This window comes from Haliotis rufescens, unplaced genomic scaffold, assembly GCF_023055435.1.
Source record: "Haliotis rufescens isolate VD_foot unplaced genomic scaffold, xgHalRufe1.0.p SCAF_20, whole genome shotgun sequence".
Lineage (NCBI taxonomy): Eukaryota > Metazoa > Mollusca > Gastropoda > Lepetellida > Haliotidae > Haliotis > Haliotis rufescens.
Genome location: NW_025963891.1, coordinates 6816075 through 6837961, shown reverse-complemented (window position 1 = coordinate 6837961; position 21887 = coordinate 6816075). Strand labels below are relative to the sequence as shown.

Sequence of the window (21887 nt, the reverse complement as noted above, 5' to 3'; positions counted from 1 at the left end):
CCCTCCAACGTAAAGAAAAGTACGTTTATAACGAACACGCTTATAACGAACTGGCGGATATAACGAACTGTTTTGGGGGTCCCGGCCATTTGCTGTACATATGCTTATAACGAACTACGGTTATAACGAACTAAAATTTGTGGTCCCTTTGAGTTCGTTATAACCGTAGTTTACTGTATTCTAATGTGTGTAATGTCTTCAATCTGATTTCAATGAAAAGTATTCAAAGGGACTGAACGGTTGAAAAGCCGTGACCTACATTAAACACTGATCACACGGACTAGAGACGAACTAGTTCTTGACAAGCAAGCAGAGGTGGTTTATGGGCAACGATCAATGGTTACGTAGTAGAGGTACAGTAAACTACGGTTATAACGAACTCAAAGGGACCACAAATTTTAGTTCGTTATAACCGTAGTTCGTTATAAGCATATATACAGCATATGTACAGCAAATGGCCGGGCCCCCCAAAACAGTTTGTTATATCCGCCAGTTCGTTATAAGCGTGTTCGTTATAAACGTAGTTTTCTGTACTACGGTAAGGCAGCACAAGGACAGTCAGTGGTGAAAGTATACACGGTCACGTTGTATTTTGAAAAAAGCGTGCGGTTTTATAACCACACTTAGTTGTATAATCATGGTTGGGGCACGCTAATGCATTTACAAGCCACATATTGATTTCACTATTAAAACAGCCAAAGATAAAAGAGACAGAAACATTGAATCAAAACAGAAAAATCATTAACTTGATTAAATTACAAATTATATTATGGAGCTGCTATCATTCGGTGCCTCTTTGACAAGCTATTACTGTTTTTCTTGATTTTTAAGTATAAGATAAACGATATTCGGAATGATATACTGTAATATATTAGATCATGTTCGCAATAAACAACCCCACAATCAGGTTAGATCTACAGAGAAACACAGCCATGAGGAACACAATCATTCCTATTTAAAGGCTTCGGACGGTGATCAATAGTTAATGAACGGACACTTGATAGTTTATCGGTCTTCGGTGTGGCCATGGAACTTTGATGGTAACTGCGGCTGGTCCAAACAACATGTAATGACCCAATCGAGGAATTCTTAGATTTATGTGGAGCAATACAACGTTTGTCTCTCATTTCAAATGTACAAAGGCGGCATGGGTGGCCCAGTCGTCTAAGGCGCCGCGATTCGCTGTGCAGAGTTGCGTCCCTTGGGCACGCCAGAAATCTATGATTGTGGGTTCGAATCCCGGTTCGCCCCGATTATGTTTCTAGGTTTGTCAGCACCATACCCGTGCTCGTGGGTTTCACCGAAGTGGTAAACGCCTGAGACCTGCATCACTTCGGGCTTTCCTCCCACATTAAGCTGACACGCCGTGATATAACTGGAATACTGTTAAAAGCGGCGTTAAACCCAACTCACTCACTCACTCAAATGTACAAACATTTTGAAGACTGAAGTTACCCATGCAACTTATTTCAAGGGTGTTCCCGCTCCTGGCGAGCGTGTTCTTTCAACACGAAAGACCATTCTAAACTATCATGTCAATGCTGTGTTGCAGATTCTACCGGAAGCTGCGTATCTTTACGACGCAGTGTGGTTGTATGCACGTGCAACGCAAAAGGTGCTCGAAAAGGGGGGTGACATCAACGATGGGCGAGCCATCATTGAGCAGATCATGGGGATGACCTACAAAAGTAAGTGGTGGTGTTTGAGTGAGGGAGTTAGTTTAGTTCAACGCCGCTTTGAACAGCTGTATTTTAGTTATATCACAGCGTCCCTGTTAAATGTGGGGTGGAATCTCGACGTGGGGATAAACGACAGATACTACGGTGGTAACATTCAGTAGCATTCAGCGTATGGTGCTGACAAACCAAGAAACAATCAAAGTCAATCTGGGATTCGAACCAACTGAGCAACCTCCCACCTCCCCAAACCTATATCTGTCCATGCTCGGTTTTGACAGAATTGAAAATGTGATATGTAACTTTCGTCTGAGTTCAAATTTGTTGTTGCTTATATGTGGTGTGTGTGTGTGTGTGTGTGTGTGTGTGTGTGTGTGTGTGTGTGTGTGTGTGTGAGTGTGAGTGTGTGTGTGTGTGTGTGTGTGGTAGAATGATCTTTATTTCCTCGGAGAGGGATATACTTGTGGAAGCATGTTAACACAGCATATTTACAAAAACATTATGCAGAGATATTGACAATACTGAATATTTACATGTCTTGGTCCTGGTATGAGATATACTGTCTACAGATCATTGATCACAGGTTCCAGGAGATTATATCTCGTGATACAGAAGATATGAATTCAACCCAGCTGTCAAGGCTCATATCCTCTACAATAGGGGTTATGCCACATAGAAATGTCACAGTTTTACTTCGTCATCTGCACAGTCCTCAATACACATGTATTGTTCTAGGTTTAAAGTGTCAAACAGATGTTCATGGAGGGTTAAAACAAAGAAGTTGGTGCTTTTTTTGTCATCGCACATCGTGTTCCTATACATAGGTCTAATTGGCATATTGTACAAAATACACATATTCCACAGTCTATGAGGTACAAACTTACTGTGAATTTTACTGAATCTGTTAAACTTAAATTCAGGGTGATCTCGCAGACACATGTGCCAATGAGCAGTTTCAAGTTCTGTTATTTAGTCTGTGCGGTTTTGTTCCACGAATCCTTGGATGGAAACTGGTTAGTTTTCATAAAGTGAACTATTGTGGTCCATAATTCATACTTCTTTGCCACATTGAGTAGATCATGTGTTACAGACTTACTTTTGTCACTGCCTGTTATATATCGAGCACACTTGAAATAGAACACCTTTTTCGGGGCATATCTGTTGTTGCTTCTACACATCCTCCTAAGGAACCTGACTTCATTTTGTCAATCAGAGATGTCATAGTCCACAATCCCAGCGTCTGAATATTTGCAACGGCCGGAGATCTAACATGAAAATGTTGTACATTACGTGCAACGTAGTGCTGGAGTTTTTCAATTTCATTGTGTTCTGTCTTTGAATGTTTGAACACAGTTCACACGCGTAGAAGGCACATGGAATTATTACTCTACGCCATATGTTCTCTCAGGGAATTCAAATTCTTTCTCGCCTTGGCACAAGCTCTCCTGGTCCTTTCGGATTCTAAATAAGTATTGATAATTGGACCTGCATATATTGGTTCGATTTCATTTCCAGTATATGGTTATCTAGTCAAAAAGAACATGGTTGGTTGATTTATCTATGTGTGTGTGTGTGTGTGTGCGTGCGTGTGTGCGTGTGTGTGTGTGTCTGTGTCTTTGTGTGTGTCAGTGTCTGTGTCTTTCTTTGTATGTGTGTCTGTGTGTGTGTCTGTGTGTGTTTGTGTATGTGTGTGTGTCTATATATGTGTTTGTGTGTATGTATGTGTATGTATCTATGTATGCGTATGTCTGTATGAGTATGTATGCCGTGTATGTGGTGTCAGATACTGCCCAAGATTCTGATACCCTATAAACTCGCATACTCGTGTTCACTTTAGGATGAGTTGTCAGATATAAGATCTATATATAACCCTGAAGGATGTATGCTTAAAAGTTGTAAACGAGGATATTGATGAATGGGTGTGTTTAATTTCCACTTTATATCGCGTTATGTTTGTGACACCAGCTGAACTATGACGTCATTCCTGGACGCATTCTGGCAACTCTGCCAATAGAAACATCGCCAGTTCAGTCATGCAAGTAACTGCATCTACTGGTGTCCGCGAGCTTGACGTTAGTTTGATCAATATACATCTCCTCCTACACTACTGCTCACAACTACCTACCTATTCTCCGCGGTACACGCTGACATTTCATCCAAGTTAAGACGAATGTCCTTTCTGATGGGCAATAGTGGTGGATTAATCCATCATTCATTAGCCATTCTGTCCACTTAAGGGTCAGTTAGGGGGGCATGGTCACTATATAATTTGATCAATATGCATCAGTCCCCACGGCCTCGAGATAGCTGGGCCTACACTACTGCTCACAACCATCTACCTCTTTTTTCCATGGTACAGTTACGGTTACTTTCACACAACTGTGCGGATCTACCACAGTTCTTTTGTGTAATTACCGCTTTAAGTGGAAATAACGGTGTCCATCCTCGGAAATAACGGGGTACCTCTGTGGAAATAAGGGATGCCTCTGTGGATAAAGCTGGGTACGTCCGTTGAAATAATGGGGTACCTCTGTGGAAATAAAGGGGTACCTCTGTGGATAAAGTTTGGTACGTCTGTGGAAATAAAGGGGTACCTCTGTGGAAATAAAGGGTACCTCTGGGGATAAAGTTTGATACGTCTGTGGAAATAAAGGGGTACCTCTGTGGAAATAAAGGGTACCTCTGGGGATAAAGTTTGGTACGTCTGTGGAAATAAAGGGGTACCTCTGTGGAAATAATGGGGTACCTCTGGGGATAAAGCTGGGTACGTCTGTGGAAATAAAGGGGTACCTCTGGGGAAATAAAGGGTACCTCTGTGGATAAAGCTGGGTACGTCTGTGGAAATAATGGGTACCTCTGTGGAAATAAAGGGTACCTCTGGGGATAAAGTTTGATACGTCTGTGGAAATAAAGGGGTACCTCTGGGGATAAAGTTTGGTACGTCTGTGGAAATAAAGGGGTACCTCGTGGAAATAACGGGGTACCTCTGTGGAAATAATGGGGTACCTCTGTAGATAAAGCTGGGTACATCGGTGGAAATAACGGGGTACCTCTGGGGAAACAACGCAGTACGATTGTAGAAATACCGTACTGCTGGGATTTCGCAAAAATGTAGTAAAAAGTTAAAAAAAGGTGTAGGTACTTATGAGAAGTAGTGTATGATGCAGCACAAAAGGGCGACGGCTACTCAGAGGCACTGAAACCATACATGTTACCGAGGACTCACTGAGGCTGTACGTGTTCAACCAGAGATAATAGCCCGTGTTCACTGTATATTTACAGGCGACTGTCTCCGATTGGATATCAGGCATTCTACGAAATGGTTGTTTTGAAGTAATTTAGTTGTCTAACACGCCTTGTGCGTGACCTTGCGTGTGACTTTGTGATTGATGGCCATTCTCAGATTAAACATAACACATCGCTCCGTCTCTACCACTGTACGCTCTGTTATACAGCCGCACGTCAACTTAACATTTGTTTGGTGTACACATTAGAGGTGCTTAGTAAGAAGCTACTATTTCTGTTAATATGTACCATGCATAATTCACACATGCGGGTCCTTGGTCAGACCTACACGTATGTTCTTCTTGTACTCGCCAACCAAGGCGCGGTTTGGACGCAGAAACAAGATTAGCAACTGATGTCGGAACTTGGCCTGACAATTGTTAAGCATGAATAATGGAGGGTGATGCGGTTAATTGATAAAGTCGATACGTCGCCTCACACGCTGACATTTCATACACGTTAAAACGAATGTCCACTCTGATGGGCAATACAGGATTAATCCATCATTCATTAGCCTTGGTGTCCACTTAATGGACAGGTAGAGGCCAGGACCTGATCACTATACACTGACGACGACCAGGCGCACACAAGGGCTTCCCTCTGATGGAATGTCATGGGAATGTTGTCTCCGCGACAGGGGAGAGGACACAGTCACCAATTACTGATCAAGGATGCACGTGGAAAGATCACTGCCAGTCCGCGTTATAACGCCCCACGCCGTATACATGTAGATGTATACTCCAACACGCCGTGAAGAGGGCGACCAATAGTTGGTGAAACTGTAGACTTGCCACGTCTCTAAGGCAAAGAGTATTTGTTAAATCATAATTTCTAGATTATATGAATAATAAAAACAGGTTGTCCCTATAAGAGACTGGCGCCCTTAGAGCCCCATATCTAGACTTATTATAAGGATAGAATTATTATACAACATGGATTTATCATCCAGTACAGCCTTGGATCAAGGCTAAGGAAACTGTGACTAAAGGATTACCATGAATCATTATGGATATACTTGTAAAAATCTGAGCTTGTTTTCCGACATATAACATCCGTTAACCCTATTAACATGACTGTAATGCATCCGTAGGGTTTATATTCTGGTATCGTGTGGCAGCATGGGTGCACACAGATAGTACGTCCAGCAGGGCTTTATGAGGGTTGCCCCCACCTTGTCAAAAGCCTGAAACATTTCTGTATTCTAACAAAGCGTGGTCTACTGTCTCGTAGTATCTGTCTTGCGTGGTCCGTGCAGTTAATCACGTGGGATGTGTCCTGCTAATGGCCACACAAAGATCCAATGAGCCAGGTTTGACCAGAGCTGTGGAACACATAGGTTTTTATTGGTATTTAGGGACGAGTTTTACCAACCGAGGCCTCGTTAATTCCGCGCACGGGGTAGGATGTGTGTGTTTTCCATTATAAATGATGTAAACTGTTTGATGTGGCTGGTAAGCTTGAAGAAGATGACATTAGGTTCAGAAAATGAGCACTATCGCCATTTAATACCCTTGTGTCGTTTCGCCGACCGAGGCAAACAACTGAAGAAGAGTCTTTTAAAAGCATATTTCAGGATATTTTTACCTGGGAAGGTTTTCTTAATGCACGTTGGGAAATTTAGATTCATTTTAAAATGCAACCATCCTCTCATAACTACACAGCAACAATGTTGACATCCTGAAAAAGATTCGATCAGAAGAAGGAACGTACCATCCTGGTGCCATTGGAGCATTCAACTCATGGCCACTCAGGAAGAAAATCTCAAACTGACAAGATTTTTGACTGGCACACTCTTTTGTATTTCAACTGGTTTCATCTGCGATGGGGATGCGGGTTATTTATTATTAATGTGTGTTCCTCATGGCTGATCGTTTGCAATGAATGTGTGTTCGTCATAGCTGTTTGTACGTCATGAATGTGTGTACGTCATGGCCGTTTGTACGTAATGAATCCGTGTTCGTCATGGCTGTTAGTATGTAATGAATGTGTGTTCGTCATGGCTGTTAGTATGTAATGAATGTGTGTTCGTCATGGCTGTTTGTATGCAATTAATGTGTATTCGCCATGGTTGTTTGTATGCAATGAATGTGTGTTCGTCATGGCTGTTTGTATGCAATGAATGTGTGTTCGTCATGGCTGTTTGTATGCAATGAATGTGTGTTCGTCATGGCTGTTTGTATGCAATGAATGTGTGTTCGTCATGGTTGTTTGTACATCATGAATGTGTGTTCGTCATGGCTGTTTGTATGCAATGAATGTATGTTCGTCATGGTTGTTTGTACATCATGAATGTGTGTTCGTCATGGCTGTTTGTATGCAATAAATGTATGTTCGTCATGGTTGTTTGTACATCATGAATGTGTGTTCGTCATGGCTGTTTGTATGCAATAAATGTATGTTCGTCATGGTTGTTTGTACATCATGAATGTGTGTTCGTCATGGCTGTTTGTATGTAATGAATGTGTGTTCGTCATGGCTGTTTGTACATCATGAATGTGTGTTCGTCATGGCTGTTTGTACATCATGAATGTGTGTTCGTCATGGCTGTTTGTACATCATGAACGTGTGTTCGTCATGGCTGTTTGTACATAATGAATGTGTGTTCGTCATGGCCGTGAAGAGACTTTTGATAGTAAGCCAGATATTTTCGTCTATCTGCGCAACATAATTCGTTTTCACACGTAATTAACATCTCAAATACCGGTGTTTTATTACGATTCATAAAACATACAAAATAGTTGACTTAGCCCTTATATTTATACATATACTGTCAACATATTCATCCTAGTGACATTAAAGGTTTAGTTGAATCAATAACACTGTTGAATGTGTCATTTTACGACACTGGCCGATTGTAGAGATCAGCTGGCATAAACTGCGGAAAAGATAATTCCATAGGATAGATCCGAAACGTGGAAACAACAGCTATGTGCATTTAGACGTGTCATCAATAAAAAGATATTCTTGTGATCTATTGCGGCAGCTAAAGATTGATAATGACTATTGTCTCTTCTCCGGTTGTCGTCAACTCGTTCACACAGACAGTCGTACACACCAACCTCTTCACAAACGAGAACTACATGTATGTCTATGAAGCAGCCACTGCAAGACTCACGCATGCTAGAGCATATTAGCTACATGTTTACTAACTTACCCCCAAAGGCTTTCATGATGTTGCCACGTTTATGACATGTTTGTTATGGCGTCGACGTATCACGAAATCAGGTGACAATAATTTCATATACCGTTCTTTGTAGCATTCCTGTGCCATGGGAAGACATTTTTCAAACGCAAGAAATGTTATGATCAAAAAGTGTAGTGTTACTACACTATAGCTATTAACATTGAAATAATAAGAGAAAAGATGCTTGACTCTTATCGCTTCAAATGGCTTTTTGACGCTCTGCTGCCTCCGTGGTCTTGTGGTAGAGCGTCCGCCCGGAGAGCGGAAGGTCCGGGGTTCGATCCCCGACCGCGTCATACCAAAATACGTTAAAAGATGGTACTTGTTGTTACCCTGTCTGGCGCTCGGCATTAAGGGGCTAAAACAAGGACTGGTCGGCTCGGAGTCAGTATACTGTGTCTGAGTGGGGTATTCATGTTAAACTGCGGCATGGTATCTCTGTGAGCTAGCACTATAAATCGGCATCAGTCCGGACTAGTACAAGCAGCCACACACACACACACGTGCATGCACGTCGCTATATAAGTGCAATAATCTTGGACGCGACGTTAAACCCAATTTCACCTCACCTCACCTCTTGACGCTCTAGAGAGGGATGCGTTCTGCGTTTTCGAAGGTCAAATTGAATCGCACACTTTAGCCATATGAAATATCAATGTTTAAACGTGAAACAGTTTATTTGTTTGAAACATGCCCGCCATTGCACGTCCTTATGTAAAGGATATTTCGGAAGAACATTGATCCTAGTTCCCGACCGATTGTGAATCGATGGATTACAAAGGTTAATCAAATTAAAAATAGCCTGGCGGTGAATTTGATAGCGTGAGAAAAGCTCCATGTATCGTCCAGGTATCGAGACGACGAGTGGTTTTCGTATCAGTCCATCCTCCTGCTCCTAAAAAATATGTATGCAAAGCATGTCGCCATCTTTGATGAAGATGAAAAATATACTTACGGCAGGTATGAAGTTATCTGAAGATTTATGACATTACCACGACATCTTAGTCTATGATAGTTTCGAAAATAGGCTGCGGCAGTGTAGGATGTGCTTAGGTTGCATTTAATTTACGATAACCTTAGCTCAAGGATTGTTTCGAAATCTAGAACCTTGATGATATTTACTATCTTCTACTCGCAGGTGCACTCGGCTACATAAACCGTATCAACTCCATGGGAGATGCAGAGGGCAACTTTTCCTTAATTGCAAGGCAACCAATACCCGACAGGCCCGATGAGTGGGGCTTGTTGCCCGTTGGTGTGTTCCGTTTGAATGACAACATCTCCGAGCTGCCGGTATGTCGTGCAGCAAGTAGTATATCTGTTCCTTGTAAAGGCGCTCATGTGTCACTAAAAGATCAATTGCATAGCTGGACACGCAGAAAATAAATAATTAACCCTTTTCTTCTTTTCAATCCATTTATTTGCGTTGTCGTACAACCTGATTCTATCTATACATGATGAATTATTAGCATGGAACACCAGTAACATCAATCAATGAAATAGCGAAAACAAACAAATGTAATTTATGTTTTCAGACGTTTCATTTCTACGAGGGCGAGAAGATACACTGGATCTCCGGAGAACCCCCCAGGGACGAGCCGGAGTGTGGGTACAGGCACGAGAAGTGTATCCCTCCGAAAAGTAGGTGTTCTTCTGTCTGACAATCACAAGAATTGTATTCACCTCCCCGTCCACCCAAAACAAAATTAAATATAAACAGAGATGTTCCTCTGTCTGACAATCACAAGAAGTGGATCCCCCTCTAAAAAAGTAGTTGTTCCTCCGTCTGACAATCACAAGAAGTGTATCCCCCTCTAAAAGTAGATGTTCCTCTGACAATCACAAGAAGGGTATCCCCCTCTAAAAGAAGATGTTCCTCCGTCTGACAATCACAAGAAGTGTATCACCCTCTAAAAGTAGATGTTCCTCTGACAATCACGAGAAGTGTATATCCCTCTAAAAGTAGATGTTCCTCCGTCTGCCAATCACAAGAAGTGCATCCCCTTCTAAAAGTAGGTGTTCCTCTGACAATCACAAGAAGTGTATCCCCCTTCAAAAGTAGATGTTCCTCTGACAATCACAAGAAGTGTATCCCCCTCTAAAGTAGATGTTCCTCCGTCTGACAATCACAAAAAGTGTATCACCCTCTAAAAGTAGATGTTCCTCTGACAATCACAAGAAGTGTATCTCCCTCTCAAAGTAGATGTTCCTCCGTCTGACTATCACAAGAAGTGCATCCCCTTCTAAAAGAAGGTGTTCCTCTGACAATCACAAGACGTGTATCCCCTCTAAAAGTAGATGTTCCTCCGTCTGACAATCGCAAGAAGTGTATCCCCCTCTCTAGGTAGTTGTTCCTCTGTCTGACAATCACAAGAAGTGTATCCCCTCTAAACGTAGCTGTTCCCTTGTCTGACAATCACAAGTGTTTCTCCTCTAAAAATTTCTGTTCCTCTGTCTGACAATCACAAAAAGTGTATCACCCTCTAAAAGTAGATGTTCCTCTGACAATCACGAGAAGTGTATATCCCTCTAAAAGTAGATGTTCCTCTGTCTGCCAATCACAAGAAGTGCATCCCCTTCTAAAAGTAGGTGTTCCTCTGACAATCACAAGAAGTGTATCCCCCTTCAAAAGTAGATGTTCCTCTGACAATCACAAGAGGTGTATCACCCTCTAAAAGTAGATGTTCCTCTGACAATCACAAGAAGTGTATCTCCCTCTCAAAGTAGATGTTCCTCCGTCTGACTATCACAAGAAGTGCATCCCCTTCTAAAAGAAGGTGTTCCTCTGACAATCACAAGAAGTGTATCCCCTCTAAAAGTAGATGTTCCTCCGTCTGACAATCGCAAGAAGTGTATCCCCCTCTCTAGGTAGTTGTTCCTCTGTCTGACAATCACAAGAAGTGTATCCCCTCTAAACGTAGCTGTTCCCTTGTCTGACAATCACAAGTGTTTCTCCCCTAAAAATTTCTGTTCCTCCGTCTGACAATCACAAGAAGTGTATCACCCTCTAAAAGTAGATGTTCCTCTGACAATCACAAGAAGTGTATCTCCCTCTCAAAGTAGATGTTCCTCCGTCTGACTATCACAAGAAGTGCATCCCCTTCTAAAAGAAGGTGTTCCTCTGACAATCACAAGAAGTGTATCCCCTCTAAAAGTAGATGTTCCTCCGTCTGACAATCGCAAGAAGTGTATCCCCCTCTCTAGGTAGTTGTTCCTCTGTCTGACAATCACAAGAAGTGTATCCCCTCTAAACGTAGCTGTTCCCTTGTCTGACAATCACAAGTGTTTCTGCTCTAAAAATTTCTGTTCCTCTGTCTGACAGTCACAAAAAGTGTATACCCTCTAAAAGTAGATGTTTCTCTGTCTGACAATCACTAGATGTGTACCTCCTCTAAAAGTAGATGTTCCTCTGTCTGACAATCACAAAAAGTGTAAACCTTCTAAATGTAGATGTTTCTCTGTCTGACAATCACTAGAAGTGTATCTCCTCTTAAAGAAGATGTTCCTCTGTCTGACAATCACAAGAAGTGTGTCCCCCTGTGAGTAGGTGTTCCTCTGGCAATCATAAGAAGTTTATCCCCCTCTAAAAGTAGATGTTCCCCTGTCTGACAATCACAAGTGTTTCTCCTCTAAAATTTATCTGTTCCTCTGCCTGACAATCACAAGAGTGTATACCCTCTAAAAGAAGATGTTTCTCTGTCTGACAATCACTAGAAGTGTATCTCCTCTAAAAGAAAATGTTCCTCTGTCTGACAACCACAAGAAATGTATCCCCCTCTCAAAGTAGATGTTCGTCTGTCTGACAATCACAAGAAGAGTATATCCCCCCTCTCAAAGGAGATGTTCGTCTGTCTGACAATCACAAGAAGTGTATACCCCTGTGAGTAGGTGTTCCTCTGACAATCACAAGAAGTGTATACCCCTCTAAAAGTAGATGTTCCTCTGTCTGACAATCACAAGAAGTGTATATCCCCCCTTTCAAAGTAGATGTACCTCTGTCTGACAATCACTAGAAGTGTATATCCCCCCTCTCAAAGAAGTTGTTCCACTGTCTGACAATCACTAGAAGTGTATCCCCCTCTAAAAGTAGATGTTCCTCTGACAATCACAAGAAGTGTATATCCCCCCTCTCAAAGTAGATGTTCCTCTGTCTGACAATCACAAGAAATGTATCCCCCTCTCAAAGTAGGTGTTCCTCTGTCTGACAATCACAAGAAGTGTATATCCCCCCTCTCAAAGTAGATGTTCCTCTGTCTGACAATCACAAGAAGTGTATATCCCCCCTCTCAAAGTAGATGTTCCTCTGTCTGCCAATCACAAGAAGTGTATATCCCCCCTCTCAAAGTAGATGTTCCTCTGTCTGACAATCACTAGAAGTGTATATCACCCTTCTGAAAGTAGTTGTTCCTCTGTCTGCCAATCACAAGAAATGTATCCCCCTCTCAAAGTAGATGTTCCTCTGTCTGACAATCACTAGAAGTGTATATCACCCTTCTGAAAGTAGTTGTTCCTCTGTCTGCCAATCACAAGAAATGTATCTCCCTCTCAAAGTAGATGTTCCTCTGTCTGACAATCACAAGAAGTGTATATCCCCCCTCTCAAAGTAGTTGTTCCACTGCCTGACAATCACAAGAAGTGTATCCCCCTCTTAAAGTAGGTGTTCCTCTGACAATCACTAGAAGTGTATCCCCCTCTAAAAGAAGGTGTTCCTCTGACAATCACTAGAAGTGTATCCCCCTCTAAAAGTAGATGTTCCTCTGACAATCACAAGAAGTGTATCCCCCTCTAAAAGTAGGTGTTCCTCTGACAAAAACCAGAAGTGTATATCCTCCTCTAAAAGTAGGTGTTCCTCTGACAATCACAAGAAGTGTATCGCCCTAATAGCAGGTGTTCCTCTGTCTAACGGTCCCTCCAGCTATACACAGAGCCGGACTTGGTAAATGCAAGCTGTATGTCTATTACTTTCAGTGTTGTGAACATAACGCTTGAACAGGTGTCAGGAAACAGGTGTCAGGGTTCAATTTGAAGAAATATGGTACCTGATTTCCTCGCTTCAGTGGTAATGAGTGTAAAGGATTTAGTCTCGTCCATCCAGCAACTGCATTTACCTGATAAGTTGTTACTGTAGGATTGTTTAACAGCGTCATCAACTCGTTTGTGTTGTCGTAGTTAACCCATTTAACGCTCCTGCCCACAATCACCTTTATAGCGGTACAGTTCCGCTAAACTTTGCAGACTTACAGCGTTACACTTATGGAATAAATGCGGTATGTTTGCTGAATCAAAGCGCTATGTGTGAGGACTATAACAGCAGTAAGTTGTAATATTGTGGAGTACTTGAGAGCAGTAGAGTATGTATGTGTAAGGTAAAATGCAATGCCAAAGTCTGCAATATAAGTGTGTAACTGTCTTCACAAACCGTCTTGACACAAGAACACTAACCAACACTAGCCATATTCACCATCGATCGGGTGGCCATCGATGGTGTGTCTATATATCAAAGTTCATCATATCACATGTTGAGTCTATATGTCTTCTAAGCAAAGCTGTCAATCTCACACTTGTGGTGCATCCCTCCATACATGGACTTCACTGTTTTCAATTCCAGTTGTAAGGGTGAATGGAAAAGGTAGTATTATTTGTCGAACCACTTGTTGTCTCTTCTCGGTCAAATCTAATGCATTTTTTCTTTTTTCATAAGGAACGGTTTTTTTCATATGTATTTTGCTTATTTTTGAAAGGAATGTTTCTCGTTTTGTTTACCATATACACATAAAGTCACAAACGGTGTCCACGGACCGTCCTGACCAAAAGGAGAAAAGGATCCTCCAGGCTTTTGATTCACGCACCTGTTGCCGCACCAGCAGCCCACGTGACCTGCACACACCACGTGACCTGCACACACCACGTGACCTGCACTCACCACGTGACCTACACACACCATCACACATGGACACACGTCTTGCTTGGATGTGCCGCTCTTCTGTCGCACGTTAAACCTGTGTGTTCGTTCTATTGATTAATATTTTATCATGCATCATTAAAAATGCTTTTAGCTGTCATTGCTTCAGATATATAAATGAACTAGATCTCAAGATCATTGATGTTTATCTAATTGGAGTTTATCATTGGTGTTGGATATAGTAACCTTTACTGATATAAAATATATAACTGTAAGCACATCTGACGTGTGTTGGTGAAACTCCTGTAATTACATACGACGATGTAACGTTTTGGTATTGGGAGAATCCTTATTAAAACTAGGTCTATTAAAGCACCAATTAACACTCGGGTCTGTTGTAAGCACATGTCTTTCTCGAATTACTAATAACTCGCTGTATTCTTGGTCAGCGATTCCTATGATGATGTATATGTGTTGATTTTAATGTTCAGTAAACAGCTGCCCTGACTGTTGAGACTTAAAGTGTGTTCAGTGTAAAGCTACCTGACTGCATTGTGAAATTCGGCCACAAATCAACGAAAGGAATTAAGTACTAGATACGACAAGACGTGCTGTTCGGGGAACGACTTCAGTGCCAGAAGTGAGCTTCAGCTCCGAATTCATTTCGGATAATGTAGATAGCTATTCATCTCGACAATGGCACGTATTACTTAGTGCCATCACGTCACTTCCGTTGAGCCGATGGAGGCGGATGGATGCGGTGCCACGCCCACAGCACCGTCAGACCTCTCTGGGACGCCGCACTTCTACACCACCTGTCTCCGACTAATGCATCTCGCTCCTTGTATGCCGAGAAGCCGCATGTTTTCACACTAGATATCCGCTCGATTGTTTCCCAAACATGACATGTTTTTTATATTGGTACAATTCTCAAGAACATTGACTGAATTTCCCTCTGCTTAGAATAATTCAATTCATCGGACTATGGTTTTCTCTGCTTTCGTGCTGTTTGGTTTATTCACACTTTGCCTTGTTCAATTATATCACGCACTCATCGTATAGATGGAATTAGTTCGTCTGTGGGGTAATAGATTTCCCAGAATCATGTCGCCTGCTCATTTGGCAGCGGAAGGGGACGGGAGGTACTGTAAAAGATACTGCAGTCGAGAAGCTACCCCGCGTCCAACCAATTTCAGAAGCAATTAGTTAGCGGCCCCACTGGCACAATACCTAGGGAGGAGACTGCCCACTCCCTGATCTGACCATCTCCGCATGTCACGTCTGGAAGGAAACCAGCAGTCCCATTCATCATTCAACAGAAGCATACTTTTTCTCACATCCGTCATATGTTAGTTCGTAGAAAACAAAGAAACAAATCTGCTCTTCGGCACTGCAAGCGTTCATGGAGAATATGTAGGAGACTAGTGGTACTGCCTAGCCAGTTGTCATGGTGAATAGTGGCACTGCCCAGATGTCATGGTGGTTAGTGACACTGCCTACATGTCATGGTGGCTAGTGGCACTGCCTAGATGTCATGGTAGCTAGTGACACTGTCTGAATGTCATGGTGACTAATGACACTGCTTAGATGTCATGGTGCTTAGTGAAACTGCCTACATGTCATGGTGGCTAGTGACACTGTCTGAATGTCATGGTGGCTAGTGACACTGCCTACCTAGATGTCATGGCGGCTAGTGACACTGTCTGAATGTCATGGTGACTAATGACACTGCTTAGATGTCATGGTGGCTAGTGACACTGCCTTCATGTCATGGTGGCTAGTTACACTGCCTACCTAGATGCCATGGTGACTAGTGACACTGCTTACCTAGATGTCATAGTGGCTAGTGACACTGTCTACCTAGATGTCATGGTGACTAGTGACACTGCTTACATAGATGTCATGGTGGCTAGTGACACTGTCTACCTAGATGTCATGGTGACTAGTGACACTGTCTATCTAGATGTGATGGCGGCTAGTGACACTGCTTAGATGTCATGGTGGCTAGTGACACTGTCTAGATGTCATGGTGGCTAGTGACGCTGCCTAGATGTCATGGCGGCTTGTGACACTGACTAGATGTCATGGTTGCTAGTGACACTGTTTAGATGTCATGGCGGCGGGTGACAATGACAAGATGTCATGGTGCCTTGTGACACTGCCTAGATGTCATGGCGGCTAGTTACACTGTCTAGATGCCACGGCGGCTAGTAGCGCTATCTAGATGTCATAGCAGCTTGTGACACTGTCTAGATGTCATGGTGACTAATGACACTGTTTAGATGTCATAGCGGCTTATGACAATCTTCAGATGTCATGGTGGCTAGTGACACTGTCTAGATGTCATGGCGGCTTGTGACACTGACTAGATTTCATGGTTGCTAGTGACACTGTCTAGATGTCATGGCGGCTGGTGACAATGACAAGATGTCATGGTGCCTTGTGACACTGCCTAGATGTCATGGCGGCTAGTTACACTGTCTAGATGCCACGGCGGCTAGTAACGCTATCTAGATGTCATAGCAGCTTGTGACACTGTCTAGATGTCATGGTGACTAATGACACTGACTAGATGTCATGGTTGCTAGTGACACTGTTTAGATGTCATGGCGGCGGGTGACAATGACAAGATGTCATGGTGCCTTGTGACACTGCCTAGATGTCATGGCGGCTAGTTACACTGTCTAGATGCCACGGCGGCTAGTAGCGCTATCTAGATGTCATAGCAGCTTGTGACACTGTCTAGATGTCATGGTGACTAATGACACTGTTTAGATGTCATAGCGGCTTATGACAATCTTCAGATGTCATGGTGGCTAGTGACACTGTCTAGATGTCATGGCGGCTTGTGACACTGACTAGATTTCATGGTTGCTAGTGACACTGTCTAGATGTCATGGCGGCTGGTGACAATGACAAGATGTCATGGTGCCTTGTGACACTGCCTAGATGTCATGGCGGCTAGTTACACTGTCTAGATGCCACGGCGGCTAGTAACGCTATCTAGATGTCATGGCGGCTAGTGACACTGTCTAGATGTCATAGCAGCTTGTGACACTGCCTAGATGTCATGGCGGCCTGTGACACTGTCTAGATGTCATGGTGGCTAGTGACACTGTCTAGATGTCATGGCGGCTAGTGACACTGTCTAGATGTCATGGCGGCTAGTGACACTGTCTAGATGTCATGGCGGCTAAGGACACTGCCTACCTACATGGCTCCTTCAGACAAGACCCCCATTTGGGAAGGCTCCCCGCCGAGACACTGTGACGGAGTGGAAGAAGTCTCACAACTGCCATCTGGGGCAGTCCTACTGATTCTTCCTTTAAAACGTCTGTTCTCCTTCATCTTCTGAAACTGGCGAAATTGTACTGAACAACAAGTATTGAAGCAATTGTATAGTGGCATTATGAGTCAATATGGTGGTCGCTGTCACAGGTCTCGAACAAGCCCTGCACTCCCTCTGCTGCTCGAAGCCCCGTGCCGGTAGGCGATGTGCTTCTGTGGGCATGCGTGTTGATAGATATACACAATATAAACACAAAGACATCCAACTAACCGAGGTAGGAGTTACCAGCCATTATGCACATCCATAAGCTGCCTCCCTGACACGCACATCCCCACATTGCATAGCTGACACCATCTTCCCGAGGCAAGAGAGTTAACTGACTATAAAAGTCCAGTTTCCACCCTTGCCGAACTAGGCTGGTATTATGGAGTTATATTTTGGCTGGACTAACGATGTAAGACCCGTTTTAACACAATATAGATCTTGATCATCGATCAGATCGTCCTGACTGGGCGCCATCATTTTGGGTGAAGCAAACGCAAGTGATACGAGAGGTGGAATCTCATTGGTCCATAGGAGAGGCTAGCTGACACGTCCATCCCCACATTGCCTAGGTGACACACATCCCCTCAATGCCTAGCTGACACGTCCATCCCCTCAATGCCTAGCTGACACGTCCATCCCCACATTGCCTAGCTGACACGTCAATCCCCTCATTGCCTAGCTGACACGTCCATCCCTACATTGCCTAGCTGACACGCCCATCTCCACATTGCCTAGTTGACACGTCCATCCCCTTAATGCCTAGCTGACACGTCCATCCCCACATTGCCTAGCTGACACGCATATCTCCACATTCCTTAGCTGACACGCCCATCCCCATCTTGCCTAGCCAACACGACCATCCGTACCTTGCCTAACTTGCACGCCTATCCTTACTTTGTCTATCTGATACGGGCATCCCTACCTTGCCTAATTGATACACACACCCCTACCCTGCCTAGCTGCAAGCCTATTTCTAACTTGCCAAACTGACACGCCCATCCTTACCTAACTGACACACACACACCTTTACCCTTCCTGCCTGACACGCCCATCGCTACCTTACCCAGCTGACCCGCCCATCTGTACCGTGCCTAGCTGACACGCCCATCCCTACGTTGCCTAACAGACACATCTATATCTACCTTTCCCAGTAGACACACCCACCGCTACCTTGCCTAGCTGACACGATAGCTTTAACGCTTTTCGACTTTGATACCATTTGTAGATGACGTGATAGTGTAAACGTGTGAATCAGATACGAAGCTAGGAAATGCCGAATTAATAACTCGTTTGCACTCTTTACGAAGCACATCGCTGTGACTGTGTCGGACATAAACGACAGGGCTACTGTCTAGTGTAGGGATGTGTATGCCTTATATAGGATGCTGTTTTGATGTACGACGACATCATCACAGCTAAACCTACTTTGTCTCTCAGAGAAGGGGCTCCCGTTACTTAAGGCAGTGGTAAGATCATGCTAGTGTCGCAGTACCATGTTGTGGGGGGTACAGTAGTTGGTTTATCGCTGTACCGGAACTCCGCCAGAAGCATCCTGTATCTGATACACATCTCAGACAAAGACGCGTCAGCTTAGAAACGTAGCAATGACAGTTTTCAAGGCAACATTTGTGCCAATGTGTATCGCAGACTGAAATATGTGAGGGCCATGGCACCATTCACTGATGGGTACTGTATCCTTCACACTGACACCGTCCTGACACACTCTGTGGGGAGGTCAACACTCTGTGGAGAGATCAACAATCTATGGGAGTCTCACCGTAATGTGTCCACTACGACTGACCTTCACACTGACACCGCCCTGACACACTCTGTGGAGAGGTCAACACTTTGTGGAGAGGTCAACAATCTATGGAAGTCTCACCGTTATGTGTCCTCTACGACTGACCTTCACACTGACACCGCCCTGACACACTCTGTGGAGAGGTCAACACTTTGTGGAGAGGTCAACAATCTATGGGAGTCTCACCGTAATGTGTCCACTACGACTGACCTTCACACGGGTCACTGAGCAACATCTCAATCCACCAGCCCAGAAGTGCCTCTCTGATTGATCTGTTCCCACAAAGACACACATGAATGTTACCGGGCAATGCTATAAAGTTTATATGACCAACACGCATCAATGATGCTGTGGACAATCCAGGAAACATCCACTTGAGAAAGCAATAACGTGAACTGTGCTGTATGTGCGTTCATAAACTTCGCCACGTTGATTGACGATCTATGAACCGTTTCAGTGTCAAGACAGCTTCTTGTCAGCCAACCTTTATATCCACTGGATCAAAACCAGCCTTCCGGGAATATATTGTATAACTATTGACCTGACGCACGGATACAGTCAACATATTTAGTCACTATTGACCTGACGCACGGATACAGTATATATATTGTGTCACTATTGACCTGATGCACGGATACAGTCAACATATTTAGTCACTATTGACCTGACGCACGGATACAGTATATATATTGTGTCACTATTGACCTGATGCACGATACAGTCAACATATTTAGTCACTATTGACCTGACGCACGGATACAGTAAATATATTGTGTCACTATTGACCTGACGCACGGGTCTAGTCAATATACTGTGTCAGTTTTGACCTGACGCACGGATACAGTCAATATATTGTGTCACTATTGACCTGACGCACGGATACAGTGATTACATTGTATAACTATTGACCTGATGCACGAGTACAGTCAATATATTGTATCACTATTGACCTGACGCACGGGTCTAGTCAATATATTGTGTCACTATTGACCTGACGCACGGATACAGTCAATATACTGTATCACTATTGACCTGACGCACGGGTCCAGTCAATATATTGTGTCACTATTGACCTGACGCACGGGTCTAGTCAATATATTGTATCACTATTGACCTGACGCACGGATACAGTCAATATACTGTGTCACTATTGACCTGACGCACGGATACAGTCAATATATTGTGTCACTATTGACCTGACGCACGGATACAGTCAATATACTGTATCACTATTGACCTGACGCACGGGTCCAGTCAATATATTGTGTCACTATTGACCTGATGCACGGGTCGAGTCAATATATTGTATCACTATTGACCTGACGCACGGATACAGTCAATATATTGTGTCACTACTGACCTGATGCACGGGTCCAGTCAGAGTATAGTATCTATAGACCTGACGCACGGGCCCAGTCATCTGAGGCGCCGCAATTCACTTGCAGAGTTATGTCCCTTTGAAAATGAAGAACGGGAGTTCGGATCACAGATTATGTGTCTAGGTTTGTCAGCACCATACCCATGTTTGTTGGTTTCACGAAAGTGGTAAACGTCTAAGACCTGCATCACTTCGGGCTTTTCCTCCCCCATGAAGTATTCGCACCGTTTTCTTTCTGACATTTTGTTTAAAGTTGGCGTTATTTAAGCTCACTCGCTCACTCTGGGCCTCATTTCTATGTCCTCAGCACCACGTGCTTTCCCTGCATGCAGTACTGCACGAGACAACACGTAGGTCGGCACACGATGTCACAGTAGGCAGTGTGAACTATTATTTGTATTTTGTGCATGATGTAGATTTTAAACTACACCATTTTCAGTAGAAGTGTTCCTGTACTTTGTAACCCTATCATCAGGGGTTATTGAATTTTAAGGTTAAAGGAATAAAGTTATTGTCTTTGCATGTGTTTGTGACGGGGCCCTTCGGTGGGACAGCATACGGTCATCGTTTCGCGAACACCTGGTATCATAGCTAATTGATAGTGATTCATAAACACATGCTTATGACATAGTCGGAATCGCACAATGGACACTGCTTTTAACAGATAACTCTTATGAATGCTGAAAGGATTTTGTTGCCTTTCTTTACATACACCATATAGCTGTGAGAGCAATAAAACAAATATTTTTGTGATATACGTAGACATGTAGATAGAAATATCGACAATAAATTTGTAGACTTCATATAACACAACCAGATATGCAGTCTTCATACCACAAGTGGACAAGTAGCTATACAATAACATGTGATTGATAGCCTTTTTTTACGACTGTGTGTATTTGAAACACACTAGTTTTATCTATCATGGTAAGGTTTGTTGGCAAGATAAAACAAAAAGATGAAAAACGTTAGCCGCTAGGGCCGTTTACGGATAAATATGCCAATATGAAAGGTCAGGTTGGTACTACTATCAGTGTTTACAAACAAATATTGCATCGCCTTTGTCTGCCGGTGATCGAGTAAGAACTGACGTTCGGGGACCTGGATAAGTTACTAGTAGTCTAGGATACTCAACATCGGTGTCTAAAATATAGGCAGCTTAGGAGATATAAATGTTTATAGATGTTTATCGAGGGAGGTCGGGGTATCAATATCCGTACCTGTAGACCTCTGTTGCTTGGAGTCTTTTCAGGATTTAAACAGTTGGATTTGGCCGAAGTGTGGTATGACAGGCCTGGCAGTCTAAAGAACTTGACGTTTCATAGAC

General features: G+C 43.3%; 1 protein-coding gene across 3 annotated transcripts in view; it reads left to right on the top strand.

Moving 5' to 3' along the window:
* The window catches only part of LOC124150448 (speract receptor-like), a 149486-nt gene that overhangs the window by 81936 nt on the left and 45663 nt on the right, over positions 1 to 21887 (top strand). For 2 of the 3 annotated variants that reach the window (XR_007222519.1, XM_048400798.1), the window contains exons 6-9: positions 1553 to 1688; positions 9284 to 9438; positions 9681 to 9786; positions 13754 to 13774. Coding sequence is in view for 2 of the 3 variants with exons in the window: in XM_048400798.1 (XP_048256755.1) it covers positions 1553 to 1688; positions 9284 to 9438; positions 9681 to 9786; positions 13754 to 13774 (418 nt within the window). In the remaining variant the exon portion in view is untranslated. The remainder of the gene's footprint in view (positions 1 to 1552; positions 1689 to 9283; positions 9439 to 9680; positions 9787 to 13753; positions 13775 to 21887) is intronic. The other variant, XM_048400797.1, reaches the window with a different exon arrangement.